Source organism: Phaenicophaeus curvirostris, chromosome 7 (assembly GCF_032191515.1).
Source record: "Phaenicophaeus curvirostris isolate KB17595 chromosome 7, BPBGC_Pcur_1.0, whole genome shotgun sequence".
In the NCBI taxonomy this organism is placed as follows: Eukaryota; Metazoa; Chordata; class Aves; order Cuculiformes; family Cuculidae; genus Phaenicophaeus; species Phaenicophaeus curvirostris.
This window is the reverse complement of record NC_091398.1, coordinates 11,804,849-11,820,591: the sequence shown is the minus strand read 5'-3', so window position 1 is coordinate 11,820,591 and position 15,743 is coordinate 11,804,849. Positions and strand designations below refer to the sequence as shown.

Here is a 15,743-nt window from a genome sequence, read left to right as displayed (position 1 = left end):
CTAATTTACTGTGTCAGTCTTCCTCTTACGAATACCTGTCATTGAGTGTTAGAAGAAATCATTTCAAAATTGGAGAATGGAGAGTTTTCTTTTCAATGGAAAGATTTTATACCTTGAAATCATTTACATAATTTCACAGGAATATAAAATCTATCCTTCACAAAATTAAACTTTGGTTGTACATTTCCGTGCCTTGCTCTTGAAGGGCAGTTAATTATAAATACATGTCTGTTTCTTAAGACTATTGAAAAGGAGAAAGAATAGAGGTGGAGTAGGTTCCAAAGAGCACCAGTGTTGCCTTCATCATTGTATTTGCCATCTCTAACACTGTGATCAAGTAGGCATTTGCTATTATAAAATCTACATTAGTAACAAAGTTGTTGTAAATGTAGAAAAATCTAAAGCTGGATTCAGAAAACTAAATTAATGTGAAAATATATTTCCAAGCAGATAAGAGAAGCTGATAATCTAACTTTAACCCCTTCTGACTTGCAAGATGATGTAAGAATGAAAGCGTCTGCCATAGATGCGATGAGCGATGGATATGGCAGCAGTAAGTAACTCTGGTTGTGGATTCCTTTCATATTTTAACTTCAATATAAAAACACTACATTTCCTTTCTTCTGTTTCCTTTTACTATAGATCTTTTATTTGAAAGCTGACTTTCTTATATGGTTCTTTGTTTAAAAAGAACTTTAGAAAGACTTGTATATTTGTGCTAGCCGATGCCTACCTTTACCTTTTCATCTTTACATGTTGGAAAGGAGACATGGATTTTAGTGAGTTATGGTTTAACTATAACACTTTCTCTGGCGCTAAAGGCAACTTACAAACTTTTTACTTGTTTAAGTTGGTTAAGATCTCAACTGACAACTGACTAGCCTCAGCCAACCCTGCGGTCATACTAGCAGAAGAAATCATGGTTATTTTGTAAGTGATTATTCTGGTTTCATGTTCTTTTCATCTTTGTAACACTTGGGGTTGGGGGACTGTCTCTTTCTTCAGATACCAGCTCAAATTTGGCAGCTAAACTAATGCAGGAGCTACAAATGTCGGACCACCTAGATGCTAGTTTCATGGCTTATCTTCAGTACCACGGAATGTTTCCAGATGCTATGGAATCTGTGAGAGAAAAGGAAATACTTTCACCACAGCTGAAGGTAATACATGATTGATATAAGCATACCAGGAAATTGGAACTGAAACAGTGAAAATTTAATGCTAATTTTAAATATAGTTAACAGCTTACACTGTAAAGGTAGGAGCTCCATAATCATGTAAACTTCAAGTTGATTATGGTTCTTGAGTGACTTTTGCATCTTTCATGTGACAAAACTAATGAAGTTTTTCTGTCTTGCACTTGCTAGAATTGAAGTTTTATTAGGACAAGCTCTGGTGATGTTCCAGAATGTGGCAGTGCAGGGCCGGGGAGCTCTTTAAGGTCATCCTTCTTAGAGCACCAGAGATTTAGACTCCCCAGTGTAAGAAATTAGGCAAAGAAGGCAGGAGACCAGCATGGCTGAGAAAGGACCCCCTGGTCAAACTAAAGCATAAGAAGGAAGTGCACAGGCACTGAAATGAGAGATATGTAACTGGAGAAGAATATAGGGGCACTGCCTGGATGTGTAGGAATGAGATCAGGAAAGATAATGCACAGTTGGAGGGGAATTTGGCAAGGAACGTGAGGAAGAATAGTAAGAAGCGCTTTTGCAAGTACATTGGACAGAAAAGGAAGATTAAGAAAATGTGTGTGTACACACACGCGCACACGCAGGTGATAAATAAGACAGGGTAACCAACAAGGCTGAGGTGCTCATTTCTCCAAGTTTTCACTGACCCATCACTCTTCTCACATCATAAGTCCCTGAATCTCAAGGGAATGTATTTCCTTACATTGTTAGAGAAGATCAGGTTCAAGGCCACCTGAGGAACCAAGACACAAGTCCATGGAACACGAAGAGATAAACCCTGGGGTCCTGAGGGAACTGTCAGATATAGTTGCTAAGCCACTCTCCATCGTTTTTGAAAAGTCATGGCAGTTGGATGAAGTTTCTATGACTGGAAAAAGTGGGAAACATCGCACCTATTTTTAAAAAGAGTAGTAAAAAGGACCCTGGGAACTGCGAACCTTTCAGCCTCACCTCAGTGCCCAGTAAGATCATGAAACAGATCCTCCTGGAACTTACATTGACACATAGAATACAGGAAGGTGATTAGATACAGCCAGCATGGCTTCACCAAGGGCAAATCAAGCCTGACCAATTTGGTAGCTTTCTATGGTGAAGTGACTGCATTGGTGGACAAGGGAAAAGCAAGTGTTGTCTTCTACCTGGCCTTCTGTAAGGCCTTTGATATGGTCCCTCACAATCACCTCCCCCTGAATTGGAAAGATATGGATTTGATGGATGAAGTGTTAGATGGATAAGGAATCAGCTAGATGGCCATGTCCAACCAGTTGTTGTCAACAACTCAATGTCCAAGTGGAAACCGCTAATGAGTGGTGTTTCTCAAGGGTCTGTAGTGGGACCGATACTATTTAATATCTTCATCAAGGACACAGACAGTGGGATCGAATGCACCCTTAGGAAATCTGCAAATGACGCCAAGCTGAGTGGTGCATTTGACAATCCTGAGGGATGTGATGCCATCCAGAGGGACCTGGACAGGCTGGAGGAGTGGGCCCATGGGAACCTCATGAGGTTCAACAAAGCCAAATGCAGGGTCCTACACCTGGGACGGGGCAATCTGCAGTTTCAATACAGGCTGGGGGATGAAGGGATTGAGAGCAGCCCTATGGGGAAGGTCTTGGGTATACTCGTGGGTGAAAAATTGGACCTGAGCTGGGAATGTGCGCTTGCAGCACAGAAGGCCAACAATGTCCCAAAAGAAGTGTGGCACAGGTCTAGGGAGAGGATTCTCCCCCTCTACTCTGCTCTTGTGAGACTCCACCTAGAGCCCTGCATCCAGCTCTGGAGCCCTCAGCACAGAAAAGATGTGGATCTGTTATAGCAAGTCCAGAGGAGGCCACAAAGATGATCTGAGGGCTGGAGCAGCTCTCCGATGGGGACAGGCTGAGAGAGTTTAGGTTGTTCAGCCTGGAGAAGAGAAGGGTCTGGGGACACCTTGTATTAAATATATAAAAGAGGCTTGTAAGGAAGATGGAAGGGTTTTTTTTACCGGGGCTTGGTAGTAACAGGCGAAGGAAAGGAGGTAGATTTATACTGAAGTAAGAAAGAAATTCTTTATGATGAAGGTGGTGAGACACTGGAACAGCCTGTACAGAGGAGCTGTGGATGCTCCATCCCTGAAAGTGTTCACAGTTAGGTTGGACAAAGCTCTGAGACACCTGATCTAATGAAAGATGTCCCCAAGATCCCTTCCAACCTGAACCACTCTATGATTCTGTATCAAAAAAAAAAAATAGGTCTTCATGGAAGAAGTGAATTTTATTATATCTTAAGAAACAGATTTTTTTTATTCAGCTTTTCTTTGTGGATCATTGATTTACTGGCTCTAAGATCTGAGTATGTACTCCAGTACTGAATGTTTAGTTTGGACACTTTAGGGTGCTCCTGTTGTTAATGATTACTAAATGTTTTAATCATTTAGAGTTGGCTAAATTATATATATATAAAAAAAATATAGTTTATATAATGTAAATATGTAATAGAAATATATTATGCATTGTAAATATATTATATAAATAAAATAATATAATATGTAATACCTACTTTGATAACATTATGTATTGCAAATATATGAAATGTACATTACGTATAATATAAATTACATATAAATATATATTATAATTTTATATGTAATTATATGTATAAATAAAATAATGAAATAATTATTTTGATTACAGTGATTAGAAAAGCAAAAAGTTAACTTGTTCAAAAAAGTACAAAGAAATACTATCAAGAGTTAAAGAAAAGTAGTCTGCAGTGAGGAACAGCTCCACATTGAGGCTGGGACATTTCTGTTGAGATGTATGTAGAAAAGGACTTAAACCTCCAGTGACTTTACTTGAAAAGAGACCAGGAAACATCTGTGTATGATGTAATAGTTTGTGAACAGGGTATTCCTTTAAAAAGATTGTTTTGTCTGACAATGTTAGAAGAAATGATTTCCACTTTGTAAATTAAGTGATCGTTTTGGGAGATGTTGTTTGTACATATCCGCTAAAGGTTGTCTAAATACTTAATTCAGTTTTTCTGGCATCACTGGGGTTTAGTAACATGAGTTCAGTCTTGATAGAATTTAATTTATTTCCAGGAAAGTTAGCTAGACAGTTCAGAAACAACAAAGATCAAATACAGTCCTTTGGCGTAATTGCTTATTAGCATGTTGATGTACACACCAATAACATGTGCTGGCCAAGGCTGCTGGTGGTACTTTAATGTTACAAATCCAGTATTCAAGAGTAGAGTGGCCACTGTATTCTTAAATATTGACCTCAGTTGTTAGGAGATAAAAATTCTCTGATAGCTGTTGGCTCACTCTGTATCTATATGTATGTGTGTGTGTTTATTCAGCTTGCCAAGTAGCAGGACAGACCAGCATGCCCTTATCTGTATCACAGCCTCAGACAGCCTTCTTATTTTTGTTGTCTAGTGCTATCCCATCCTACTCTTACACTGCCAAAATGCTGAGGCCTGTTTCCTAATATTAGGCATTATCATTTTTTTCCTTCTCAGGCAGTGCTGAAGATGGTGTATGAGGAGAGCTGGAAAATATTGGCTTTGTCAGGACATCCCTTTGGTTTTAGGGAGCTGAAAAATGTTCATCAGAGCAGAGTGGCAATGGAGGGATGGCAGAAGGAGTGCTTTGCCTTGCTGGATGCTATACAGTCACTGAAAGATTATCTTAGCAAGGTGGCTGATAGAGGAGACAAGGTATGACAATGAAAATATCCTTTAAAGCAAGGTAAGCAGTTCATATTGAGAGAAATGTTTATTGTTATATAGTTATTGTGTATGCTTGTATATCTATACATGTGAGGAGTAAGTCTCTTTTCTTTAAGATTTGAACAGGCCTCCTCAGAAACCTTTGGCACGCTTAAATTAACAGATAGGTGTACTCTTACACAGTAATGTTATGAAAGACAGGGTTAGAGATTGGGAGAGATGCGTTTTTTTAAAAACAAACAAACACTGTTTTAACAGGAACATTCAGGTATTGCTGCTGACTGGAGAGGAGAACTGCTGCAAGCAGTACAAAGCGTGCTTGAGAAGGAGAGAAATGTGTTGCGAATTGACTTGAATTCTCACTTCTCCAGTCCTGGGTCTGGAGATGAAGGTTCATTAGTGGAAAAACTGGAGTATATTATGAAACAGCAAGTAAGAAAACATATTTAAGTGTTTATGCTCATAAATCACTTCTTCGTTTCCCCTATATTTTTTTAAAGATTTTTATAGTTTCTTTACTTCTGTGGTTAAATCTTGTCTTGTGCCTTAATCCAGATGGTGTGTGATCAGCTATGTTTCGTTATCATTTTTCTCAAACTTTATATGTTGTGTTACAAAGCCTATTGATTATTTTACCTGTCATCCAGAAAAAATAGTGACCTGGAGATTGTTATAATAAAAGGGAATAAAAAAAGGAAGGAGGGGAAGAATTCCATTTAGAGCTTCACAGACTTCTCTTACAAAGGGTATATATTGAGCTAACTCTAAATTTGTTTGATATTTTTTTGCTGGTAGTGTTCAGGTTTTAGGTTCAGACCAGACACTTTTTTGTGACTATGATGTATAACCTCTAATTAATAAGTAATAGTTATTACTCTATTTGGAATCTAGTGAAGTGAAGGTTTTCTTTCTTTTAACTTTATGTTAGCATGAAACATGGACTTAGTCATTTGAAGTTACCTCAGTATAAAACTTGTACTGTGAGGGTTTCTATAGGGTTTATCTTTGTAGAAAATATGGGAATAGCCTTGCAGATTCAATAGGGCTTGGTTTGGTTTATAGGAGGAACAGAGGCAGATGGTTGTAGAGCACCTCTTCTCCTCGGATCGAAATAGCCTGCTCTCTGAAATACAGGACCTCCGAGCTCAGCTACGCATGACACATCTTCAGAACCAGGAGAAGCTGCAGCAGTTACAGGAAACCCTTACCAATGTGGAAGATCATGGGAGCAAACAAGAACACCATCTCCGAAGGAAAGGTAGTAATTGCCAAGCTGGTCTTCTATGTCATTTTTTTCCTTTTTTACCTAAAAGACAAAAGGCAAAAAAAGATTCTTTTGCAGAGAAGCAGATGGTGTACAATTCTTCAGTTTTACTAAGGCACTCGGGTTTCCTGAGTAGCAGGAGGAAGGAATTCTTCTTTCTAATATTAGTAGTTAAAAAAAAAAAAATCTGTGAAAGGCAAAGGGAAGCTTTAAAATAACCCAGAACAACAGAACTGAAAGACAATTCTTGGTTACATAGCGTACGTGTGTTGAAAACACATCAAGGATAGTGAAATACCCTTATTGGTTTATGTGTATGTTTACCAGTAAATGGACAGGTTTACTTAATGAGATTTAAAATCCATTAGTAACAGGTGATGTTACTGTATTATTATTGGTTACGTTACAGTATATTGAAGTAGCTGTCATAGTCTCACCCAGCTTTCATGTTGTTCTCGCTTTGCCTGGTTCACTAGCAGCAGAGCTGTAGCATGTATGTGGATTTTTCTGCTGATTCATATCATGTTTGGAAAGAAATGAATTCTCCAGACAAGAACACTGTAATACAGCTGGGGATTTTCCCACTGTAACTGATAACATATTGTCAAGTTCTCTGCAATACAAATAACTGTTAACATCATCTTATTCTAGTTGAATTATTAGAATATAAGCTTCAGCAAGAAAAATCTGTCATAAGTGACTTGCACAGCACCCTGTCTGAGGAGCAGAAGAGAGCCTCTGAAACACATGATCTCTTGAATCAAGAAAAAGTAGCCCTGAAATCAGAGCTTTGTGAAAGTAAGCAAGAGAATGAAAGGCTACAGAAATCCCTAGAAGAGCTTCAGAAGGAAATAAACCAGTTACGGTGAGAAGTAGATTTATTCATTTATTTTATCAACAAATCTGAAGGGGCTTTATACTTACGGGATCCACAAATGGCTTACCACTTAGAAAACTGGTGATGAAAACTACCGTCTCATTTTTCATGGTTATGTACATTTTTCTTTACTAACTCCTTGAATTTATTTATTCTTCAATTCAAATTTGCATATTCACCTTTCTTGTTAGCCTTGACTGAGAAGATTGTGACAACAAGTGCATGTTGTGTGGGAGTACTGAAAGTGAACAGACTGAGTCCTTGTATCCCTGATGTACTCTACTGCTGCAGCTTTTGTTTTAGTCTTCTGGTTGTTACATCTGTTTGTCTGTCACCTCGTGTATGTACTCTGCACCCCCACTCCTTCCTTATTCCTAGCGTATGCCAATATTTTCTCCTGCCTTGCCAGACAACAGTTTTCATAAAATTATAGAATAGTTTGGGCTGGAAGAGACATTAAAGCCCATCCAGTTTCACCCCCGCTGCCATGGGCAGGGACACCTCCCACTGGGTCAGGCTGCTCAAAGCCCCATCCAACCTGGCCATGGACAACCCCAGGGTTGGGGCAGCCATAACTTCTCTGCGCAACCTGTGCCAGTGCCTCAGTACCTTCACAGTAAAAGATTTCTTCTGAACATCTCATCTAAGTCTCCCCTCTTTCAGCTTTTTAAGCACTACATTCCCTGATAAAGAGCCCCTCTCCAACTTTCCTCTAGGCCTCCTTTAAGTACTGGAGGGCTGCTGTAAGGTCTCTGTGGAGACTTCTCTTTTCCAGGCTGAACAAGAGATGGCTCTGGTTTTGGTGTGCCAGGGTAAAGAAAACTTCTCTAACTTTTAACTGTTTCTAGATAGAGCAATCCTGGCCTTGTTTGCAGGAAGGTAAATGTTTGCAGATGCTAAACAGCCTTTACTTACAAACTGACTCTCTTGAGAAAAAACAGAGGCCATCTTAAAGAAATAAGTCAATGGACCAACTCGTAAAAATGAGTAACTCATAATGTCTTACTTGCATTGCTGTTCTGTTCTGGACATAGATAGAAGTGTCATTTTCAACTTTGCAGTTTTGTATTGGAAAAAAAAGAAGAGGATTTGAGAGCTGCACTTGAAGACTTGCAGACTGAACATCTGAAGGAAAAGGAGCTACAAGCTTTATATGAGGAACAACAGCTTGAACATAAGAAAGCAGAAGATGAAAAGACAAAGGCATTGGAGGTAATGCCCTACATCTCTGTGCTTCAGTTAGATTAGTGCATGAGGGGAGCTGAACTAACAGGTTATTTTTGCAGTTATTTCACATCCAGTGTCTTTTGTTTAATAACTGTTTAAAAAACCCTCAAAACCCCCAAACTTCTAATGAATGTGCATAGTGTTTATATTGTTTTCACAGAATTAGAGCTTTCAGTTATCATCCTTAATTGCATGTACAGAAATAAGCAAGAGTTGTATGTATGTATGTATATATTTATTTATTTATCCATATCTTCTTAGTGGTTTTGGAGACTTATGCTTTCATGTTCTTGTGGTCAGTTTTGTGCTGTCCCGTGCAGCACAGGGAGAACTAGATTCTATAATTGTGTAACTGCATGCTTTATTCCGGAACAAACATGCTAGAAGGATGTGGTGTGTATGATCAACTGGAACGATAAAGAAAACCATCCAGTTATAAGTATATTTGTCAGAGAGTAACTGGAGCCTTTCCAATATTACCTGTATTTTTGGAGTTTAACCAATGGCTTTATTTTTGTTTCCTTTCTTCTGAATTGAATGGGAAACAAGTGAACAGCTTTCTTTGACACTGTGATAGCAATGACTCAGTTCTTGTCAAAGGCCTACAGTTACTGCAATAGGAAGAATCATTGAATTGTTGAGGTTGGAAAAGACCTCTAAGATCATCAAGTCCAACCCTCAGCCCAACACCACCGTGCCTACTAAACTGTGTCATTAAGTGCCACCACCTCTACATGTTTTTTGAACATCTCCAGGGATGGTGACTCCACCACTTCCCTGGACAGCCTCTGCCAGTGCCTCACCACTCTTACAGTGAAGAAGTTTTTTCTAATATCCAATCTAAACTTCCTCTGGGACAATGTGAGGCCAATTCCTTTTGTCCTGTCACTTGTTACCTGGGAGAAGAGACCAGCAACTGCCTTGCTACAACCTCCTTTCAGGTAGTTGCAGGCAGTGATACATTCTCCCATTAGCCTCTTTTTCTCCAGACTGAACAGCTCCAGGTTCCTCATAACCCCTGTTCTTCAGACCCTTCCCCAGATATGTTCCCCTTCTCTGGATATGCTCCGGCACTTCAGTGTCTTGTACTGAGGGGCCCAAAACGGAACATAGGATTTGAGGTGTGGTCTCACCAGTGCCAAGTACAAGGGAACCATCCCTTTCCTGGTCCTGCAGGCCACACCAAGGCTGATGCACGCCAGAATGCCGTTGGCCTTCTTGACCGCCTGGGAACACTGCTGGCTCATGTTCAGCTGCTGTCAACCAGCACCGCCATGTTGTTTTCCACTGGACACCTTTCCAGCTACTCTTCCCGAAGCCTGCAATATCCACAGCCTTTCTTTCATCCACTGGGCAGGTGGCAGGTCACCTGATCATAGAAGGAGATCAGGGTGGTTAAACAGGACCTGCCTTTCATGAACCCGTGCTGGATGGGCCTGATCCTCTGGCTGACCTGCACTTGCCTGCTGAATGCACTGAAGATGAACTGTTCCATAATCTTTCCTGGTACTGAGGTCAGACTGGCAGGCCTGTAGTTCCTCAGTTCCTCCTTCTGGCCCTTCTTGTAGATGGGCATCACATTGGCAAGCCTCCAGTCATCTGGGACCTCTCCTGTTGACCAGGACTGCTGAGACATGGAGAGTGGCTTCACAAGCTCCCCCGCCAGCTCCCTCAGTACTCTTGGGTGGATTTCATCCAGTCCCGTAACCTTGTGAGTGTCCAGGTGGCATAGCAAGTCATTGACTAATACCTGCTGAATTATGGGGGTTACTCTGCTCTCTGTCCCCATCATCTAGCTCAGGGGGCTGACAATCTGGGAGATAGTTGGTCTATTAATCATGACAGTTGGAACAGTAAATAAATTAAAATAATAGTTGGTCTATTAAAGACTGAGATGAAGAAGTCATCAAGCACTTCAGCCTTTCTGTCATCCTTGGTAGCAATGCTCCCTTCCATATCCAGTAAAGGATGGATATTATCCTTGGTTCTCTTTTTGTTGTTGATGTATTTCTAAAAACATTTTTTGTTATCTCTAACAACAGTGGCCAGATGGAGCTCTAGTTGGGCTTTTGCCTTTCTGATTTTCTCCCTGCATGACCTAATGAGATCTTTGTACTTTTTTTTTAAAGAGTTGCTCGCCCTTTCTTCCAGAATAAGAGCTATCTTATAATAAGAACTGCTCCTGGGCCTCCTTCTTGAAAAATGTGCAGCCTTCATGGACCTTTCTGCCCTTCAGGAGTATTTCCTAAGGGGCTCTCAACCAGTGACATGAACAGGCCAAAGTCTGCCCTCTTCAAGTCCATGATAATGGTTTTGCTGACCCCACTGCTTACTTCATCAGGAATCAAAACCTCTATCATTTCCTGGTCGCTAAGCCTAAGACAGTGTCCAGCCACATCTTCCACCAGTCCTCCTCTGTAAATAGCAGGTCAAGTGAGGCATGTCTTCTAGCAGTCTCACTTAACTGTGTTAAAAAAGTTATCTTCTACACATTCCAGGAACCTTCTAGACTGTTTCCTCTCTGCTTTGTTGCAGTTCCAGCAGATGTCCAGTAAGTTGAAGTCCCCCATGAGAACAAGGGGTAGTGATTGTGGACTTTTGCCAGCCACTTGCAGAATTCTTCATCCTGGTCAGGTGGTCTGTAATAGACTCCCAGTAGGATATCTGTCTTGTTGGCCGTCTCGCTCATCCTTACCCAAGGCACTCAACCTTATCATCAGTCATTGACCTCTGCACAATCAAACCCCTCCTTAACATACAGAGCCACAGCACCACCTCTCCTTCCCTGCCTGTCCCTTCTGAAGAGTTTGTAGCCATCTGTTGCAGCTCTCCAGTCATGGGAGTCATCCCACCATGTTTCTGTGGTGAGAACTGAGTCATAGCTCTCCTGCTGCACAGTGGCTTCCAGCTCCTGGTTGTTGCCCATGCTGTGTGCATCAGTGTAGGGGCCCTTGAGCTGGGCTATCGATTTTGCCCCCAACGCTGGCATGATACCCCTGGGCTCATCTCTAGTGAATCTAGTTCTACCCCCTTCCCCCTTCAAACTTAGTTTGAAGAATTAGCAAGATTTAATATAAACCTTTTCTTAAGTTTAAAAAACGAAACAAAACTATCAGAAAACTACCAAATAATCCTAGTTAAGTGTGCTAAGTGATTTCCTTGTAGTCTGGCCTCCCACATCATCTTTCTGGTAGATGTTTAGTTTTGTGGGTGGTTTTCATTTTTTTTTGATTTTTGTTACTACTTGCATGGTAGGATCATGGTGACAACATCCAACTTTTAAAAGGACTGCTCCTGCAGGGAAGGCAGGGGCCGCTTTAACTGAGATGAAGAGAAAAGTGAATTGCCACAAGGGTAATTCTGTAACAGATTAAAGAATTCAGAGTTGGCTTTCTGAAGACTTGCAGTGCCAAATCATCCCTTGAAGCCCTACTATGGGAAGCTGATGCCACTTAGCGTCTGATGGCTTTATGCAAGATCAGATGGGAGGTGGTGCTGGCTGAGGACCCTGCTGCTAGGGGCCCAGCCATACAAGCTCTGATACTTTGCAGGATGTGCCTGTAATCTTGCCCCTTCAGTCACTCCTCTTTCTTCTGAAGAGAAGCTGGCTCCCAAAATGGACTTAGGGATAGATTATTTTTGTCAGCTTGTACTATGTGCTTTAAACAGATGGGCTGTAAAATCCAGAGGTTTACATCTACTCTTACTGCTTAGATTTTTAGTGCTATTGAAGTCAACATGGATTATTTCTGCTTCAGATATCATTTTTTAAGAGCACTGAGTGATGCAAAGAATAATCATTTCCTAATGAGAATCTTACTAATTGAATCAAAAGTAACATACCAGAAACTGCTTCAGTGTTTGGTGTTGTTACTTCATGTCACGTTGCTAACAAGCAGGCTTTTGGCACTTTAATTTAAAACTACAAGTTTATCTTCTAATTACAGCTTTTTAATACCAGAACTACTCCTAGTTCAGTCTTGAATTTCTTCCTGGATAAAATAGGATGTTGAAGACTGCCAAATGCCGGTCTGCAGCACAGATGAGTGTTTATCTTGGACTACTAATATATGCTTCCTCACTTTGAACAGGAGCTGCAGGCTGCCTTGGAGCTGCAGTCAGTGCAGAATAGCCAGCTGGCCGTGTCCATAGAGTATGAGAAAGCGGTAAATGATAATCTCCGCAAGGAACTCCAGATCGAGCACTCCCGCTGTGAAGCGCTGTTGTCCCAGGAACAGGCCAAGCTGTTGGAGCTGCAGAGGAATTTGGATAATGAGAAGAATCACTCATTGGAGCTTCTGAATTCATTGAATCATGAACGTGTTTTGACAGAACAGTTGAGCATGAGACTGAAAGAAGGTGTTTCCTGTCAGCACAGGGAGTCACTGCTGGAACAAGCTTTTGTTCGAGAGCTTCAAGCCCAGCTGGAAGAAGAGAGGTCCCGAACTGTGGAGCTAGCTGCTGTTATTGAGAAAATGCACCAAAAGGCTATTCATTCCAAAAGGCAGCTAGAGGCTGAAGTACAGATGCACTGTGAAGAAACCCAGAAGGAGAGAGAGGTCAGTGATAAATTACGAGCTACGCTGGAATCTCTTCAGGGTCAAAAGCAAGGGGTGTTCCATTCCTTAGAGGCCCAGAAGGAAAGAGAGGCAAAGTTGGAAGCTGACTGGGAAGAACTGAAGTTGCTCTTCAAGATGAAGGACCAAGATAAGAACAAGAAAGAGGAAAGAGAACAAAGACAGCAGCAACAAACAGAGCTAGAGAAACAGAAAGACTGGCAGAGAGATCAAGAGAAAATGGTGAGAATGCCTTTGCAAATCTTGCCTTATATTGAAATAGCCACAAACTGCGATTTAACCCCATGGATGGTGTTTTTGAATTGAAATGTTTCCTTCCCTGAAACAAGGCATTCTGAAAAATGCATTAGATGAGCTCTTTTCCTCTATTTCTCAAGTGCAGCTGTGTTCAGGGCTTTTTCTTTCCATTTATTGTTGACAGAAGTTGATCTTTACGTCTTTGCCTATGCTGGAAATTGCTGATTGTTAATGGATGGAGAAGAATGTGACTTAAACACAAAACAAAACCTACCTAGGTTTCATGTTGTTGCCCTTATTCTGAGCTGGGCTCCTAATTATGTTTTGCAACAGTATTTATTTCACCCTTCTGGTTTCTCAGCTCCTTCACTTTCATTAGAGAAGGAGAGAGGCTTTGCATGCCCTCTGGACACTTGTCAGTCACTGCATCAGAGTCATTTAATGGCTTCTCCATGGCCCTGGAAGGCAGTACTGTAAGCCTTCCCCTAAAAGCAGTCTGCAAGTTAAGGAACATGTAAATGGATATGCTAGTTAGGTGTGATGCTTTTATTCGTAGTCTGTGTGTGTGTGTGTGTGTATAAAAAAAAACAACAAAACCATTTATATGTGTGTCTGTATATATGTGTGTGCGTAAGATGTGATTAACTACTATTTATTCTGTTCAAATAGGAAAACTTGGAACAGCAGCACCACAGGGATGAACAAAGAATTAAAGTGCTGCAGGAAATGCTGGCAACGTTGCAAGAAAGGGAAATAAGTCTCCATTGTCCAAACTGTCAGCAAGAACTGTTGGGTACCTTAAATGAAGATCTAAATGCCAAACAGGCCATGACAAAAGAAACTGAAAAATCACATTTGCAACAGCAGCAACAACAGCTAGAGAAGATAAGACAGCGGTTGCTTTTTGTAGTTGTGCACCTGAATGAGTTCATATATAAAACTGTAGATAAGTGAGTAGTTGTTCATAAAATAGTAGTTTTCCTTCTGTCCTGCTTCTGAACTTGCATGGATCTTGGCAGAGAGCTGAAGGGAATGAATGATGTATCTGCTTACAAGGCTTAACCTTGTGTGAAACCATCATTTCGTGGTGGCAGCAGGTGCTGGTTATTGTCATCTCACTGCAGCCATTCCCAGTAGAAGCTTGTATGTCTGCATTTGAACTATATCTATGAAGTGAGCCTGCTTATAAAAACCACCCAAAAGACCCCACTACTGGAAAAAGTCGTCTGATAGTTCAGCAACTGCAGCAGTCTTATTAGAGAGCAGTCAAAAAAACTAGTTAATTAACTCATCTGCAAGTTTAGAATGAGCAACTTCATTGAGCATGGCAGTGGTAGGAGTCAGGAATGAGTGGCCAAGTCACAGTAGTTTCTTACTGCTTTGGCAACAGAGTGAAATACTAGTGATGTTTTACTGCAGCCAGAATTTGCATGGTATTATTTTAGACTGGTATAAAACTGAAAGACTTCTGAATAAACCCAACATGGCACTATTTAGAGTTTCTACTCTTAAAAATTAACAAAGCTTACTAATTTCTGTATGTATTCGTAGTATTTTGTATAATGAATAATGTGTAAGTATAGCCTCAAAACCTAAAGGTCATCCACTGGGGAGAAGGAAGCAAATCTATGTTAACATTACTACAAATCAACCTGATACTGAAAAAGTCTTTCTGTTTAACAGAACAGTTAACGATTGGGCTGTATCAAATGGTGAAGCTGTAGCCTCCTTACTGCAGACATTAAAAGAACTAAAATCAGACTTATTGTCTCCTCCTGTATCTCAGGTAAGGAAAAGAGCATATATTTGTTGATTATCAGAAAGATGTTCTGTATTCTTTGAGCTGCAGTACAAATGTGCGTTGATTGATATATTTATCCCACTCCCACCCCTTCCTTTTTTGGTAAAATTGTATTGGAGACCAGATGTACACATGTACTCACTCTGTCATTATATTAACATATCTCATTATCAGACTGTTTTTTTGTTGTATTGCAGAATCTGCTTCTGATGGCATTTTTTTTTTCCTAGATATGTAATATATCCCAAGAATAATAGACCCTGGAGTGTGATGCTGCTGCATCCAGAGACAGTTGGTTTTTGGCAAATTATCAAGTAATTCTCGAAAACCACAGTAGTCGTTTGTCATCGCAGGAGGGGTTGTTTTCACTTGTGTTTGCCATACTGCAAATATTTTACACAAGCCTAGTGGTGATGAAAGACTGAGCTCAGGTCTATTCATACAAAATACATAGCTTCTAAATTCCATCTTATTGACCAGATAACTTTGCCCTATCATTTGTATCTTTCTCTTGTAATAAAGAAAGAGATCTCCATTGCAGCCCTTTCAGCCAAAATGTGAGGGTTTAGGGCTAGCTAACAGTCTTGGCTCTGTTTGATTCAGCTTCTCTCTACTCCCTCCCTGTCGCTTGATAGCAAATCCCTAGAAATCAAACCTTTGAGAGAGAAAATTCTGACTGGCTGGTACACAAAGAGGATTTTGTAACGTCTGTTCTTGTGTGCTGTGTGGTACAGATCTGATGTATGACAAGCTGCCTAGGATCATACATCAGATCAGTTGCTTACAAATTAATTTCCCTTCTGTCGCCTGTGCAGCAACTTAGCAACTTGGTGTTTGCCATCCCCTGCCTTCA

At 40.6% G+C, this 15,743-nt stretch overlaps 1 protein-coding gene across 1 annotated transcript in view; it reads left to right on the top strand.

The window, feature by feature from the left end:
- PCNT (pericentrin) overlaps positions 1-15,743 on the top strand; it is a 96,872-nt gene that overhangs the window by 68,292 nt on the left and 12,837 nt on the right. Inside the window, exons 36-45 of the mRNA XM_069860808.1 lie at positions 448-553; positions 1,006-1,160; positions 4,698-4,895; positions 5,166-5,339; positions 5,970-6,165; positions 6,823-7,036; positions 8,110-8,260; positions 12,367-13,074; positions 13,759-14,039; positions 14,773-14,875. Of these exons, the coding sequence (XP_069716909.1) occupies positions 448-553; positions 1,006-1,160; positions 4,698-4,895; positions 5,166-5,339; positions 5,970-6,165; positions 6,823-7,036; positions 8,110-8,260; positions 12,367-13,074; positions 13,759-14,039; positions 14,773-14,875 (2,286 nt within the window). The remainder of the gene's footprint in view (positions 1-447; positions 554-1,005; positions 1,161-4,697; positions 4,896-5,165; positions 5,340-5,969; positions 6,166-6,822; positions 7,037-8,109; positions 8,261-12,366; positions 13,075-13,758; positions 14,040-14,772; positions 14,876-15,743) is intronic.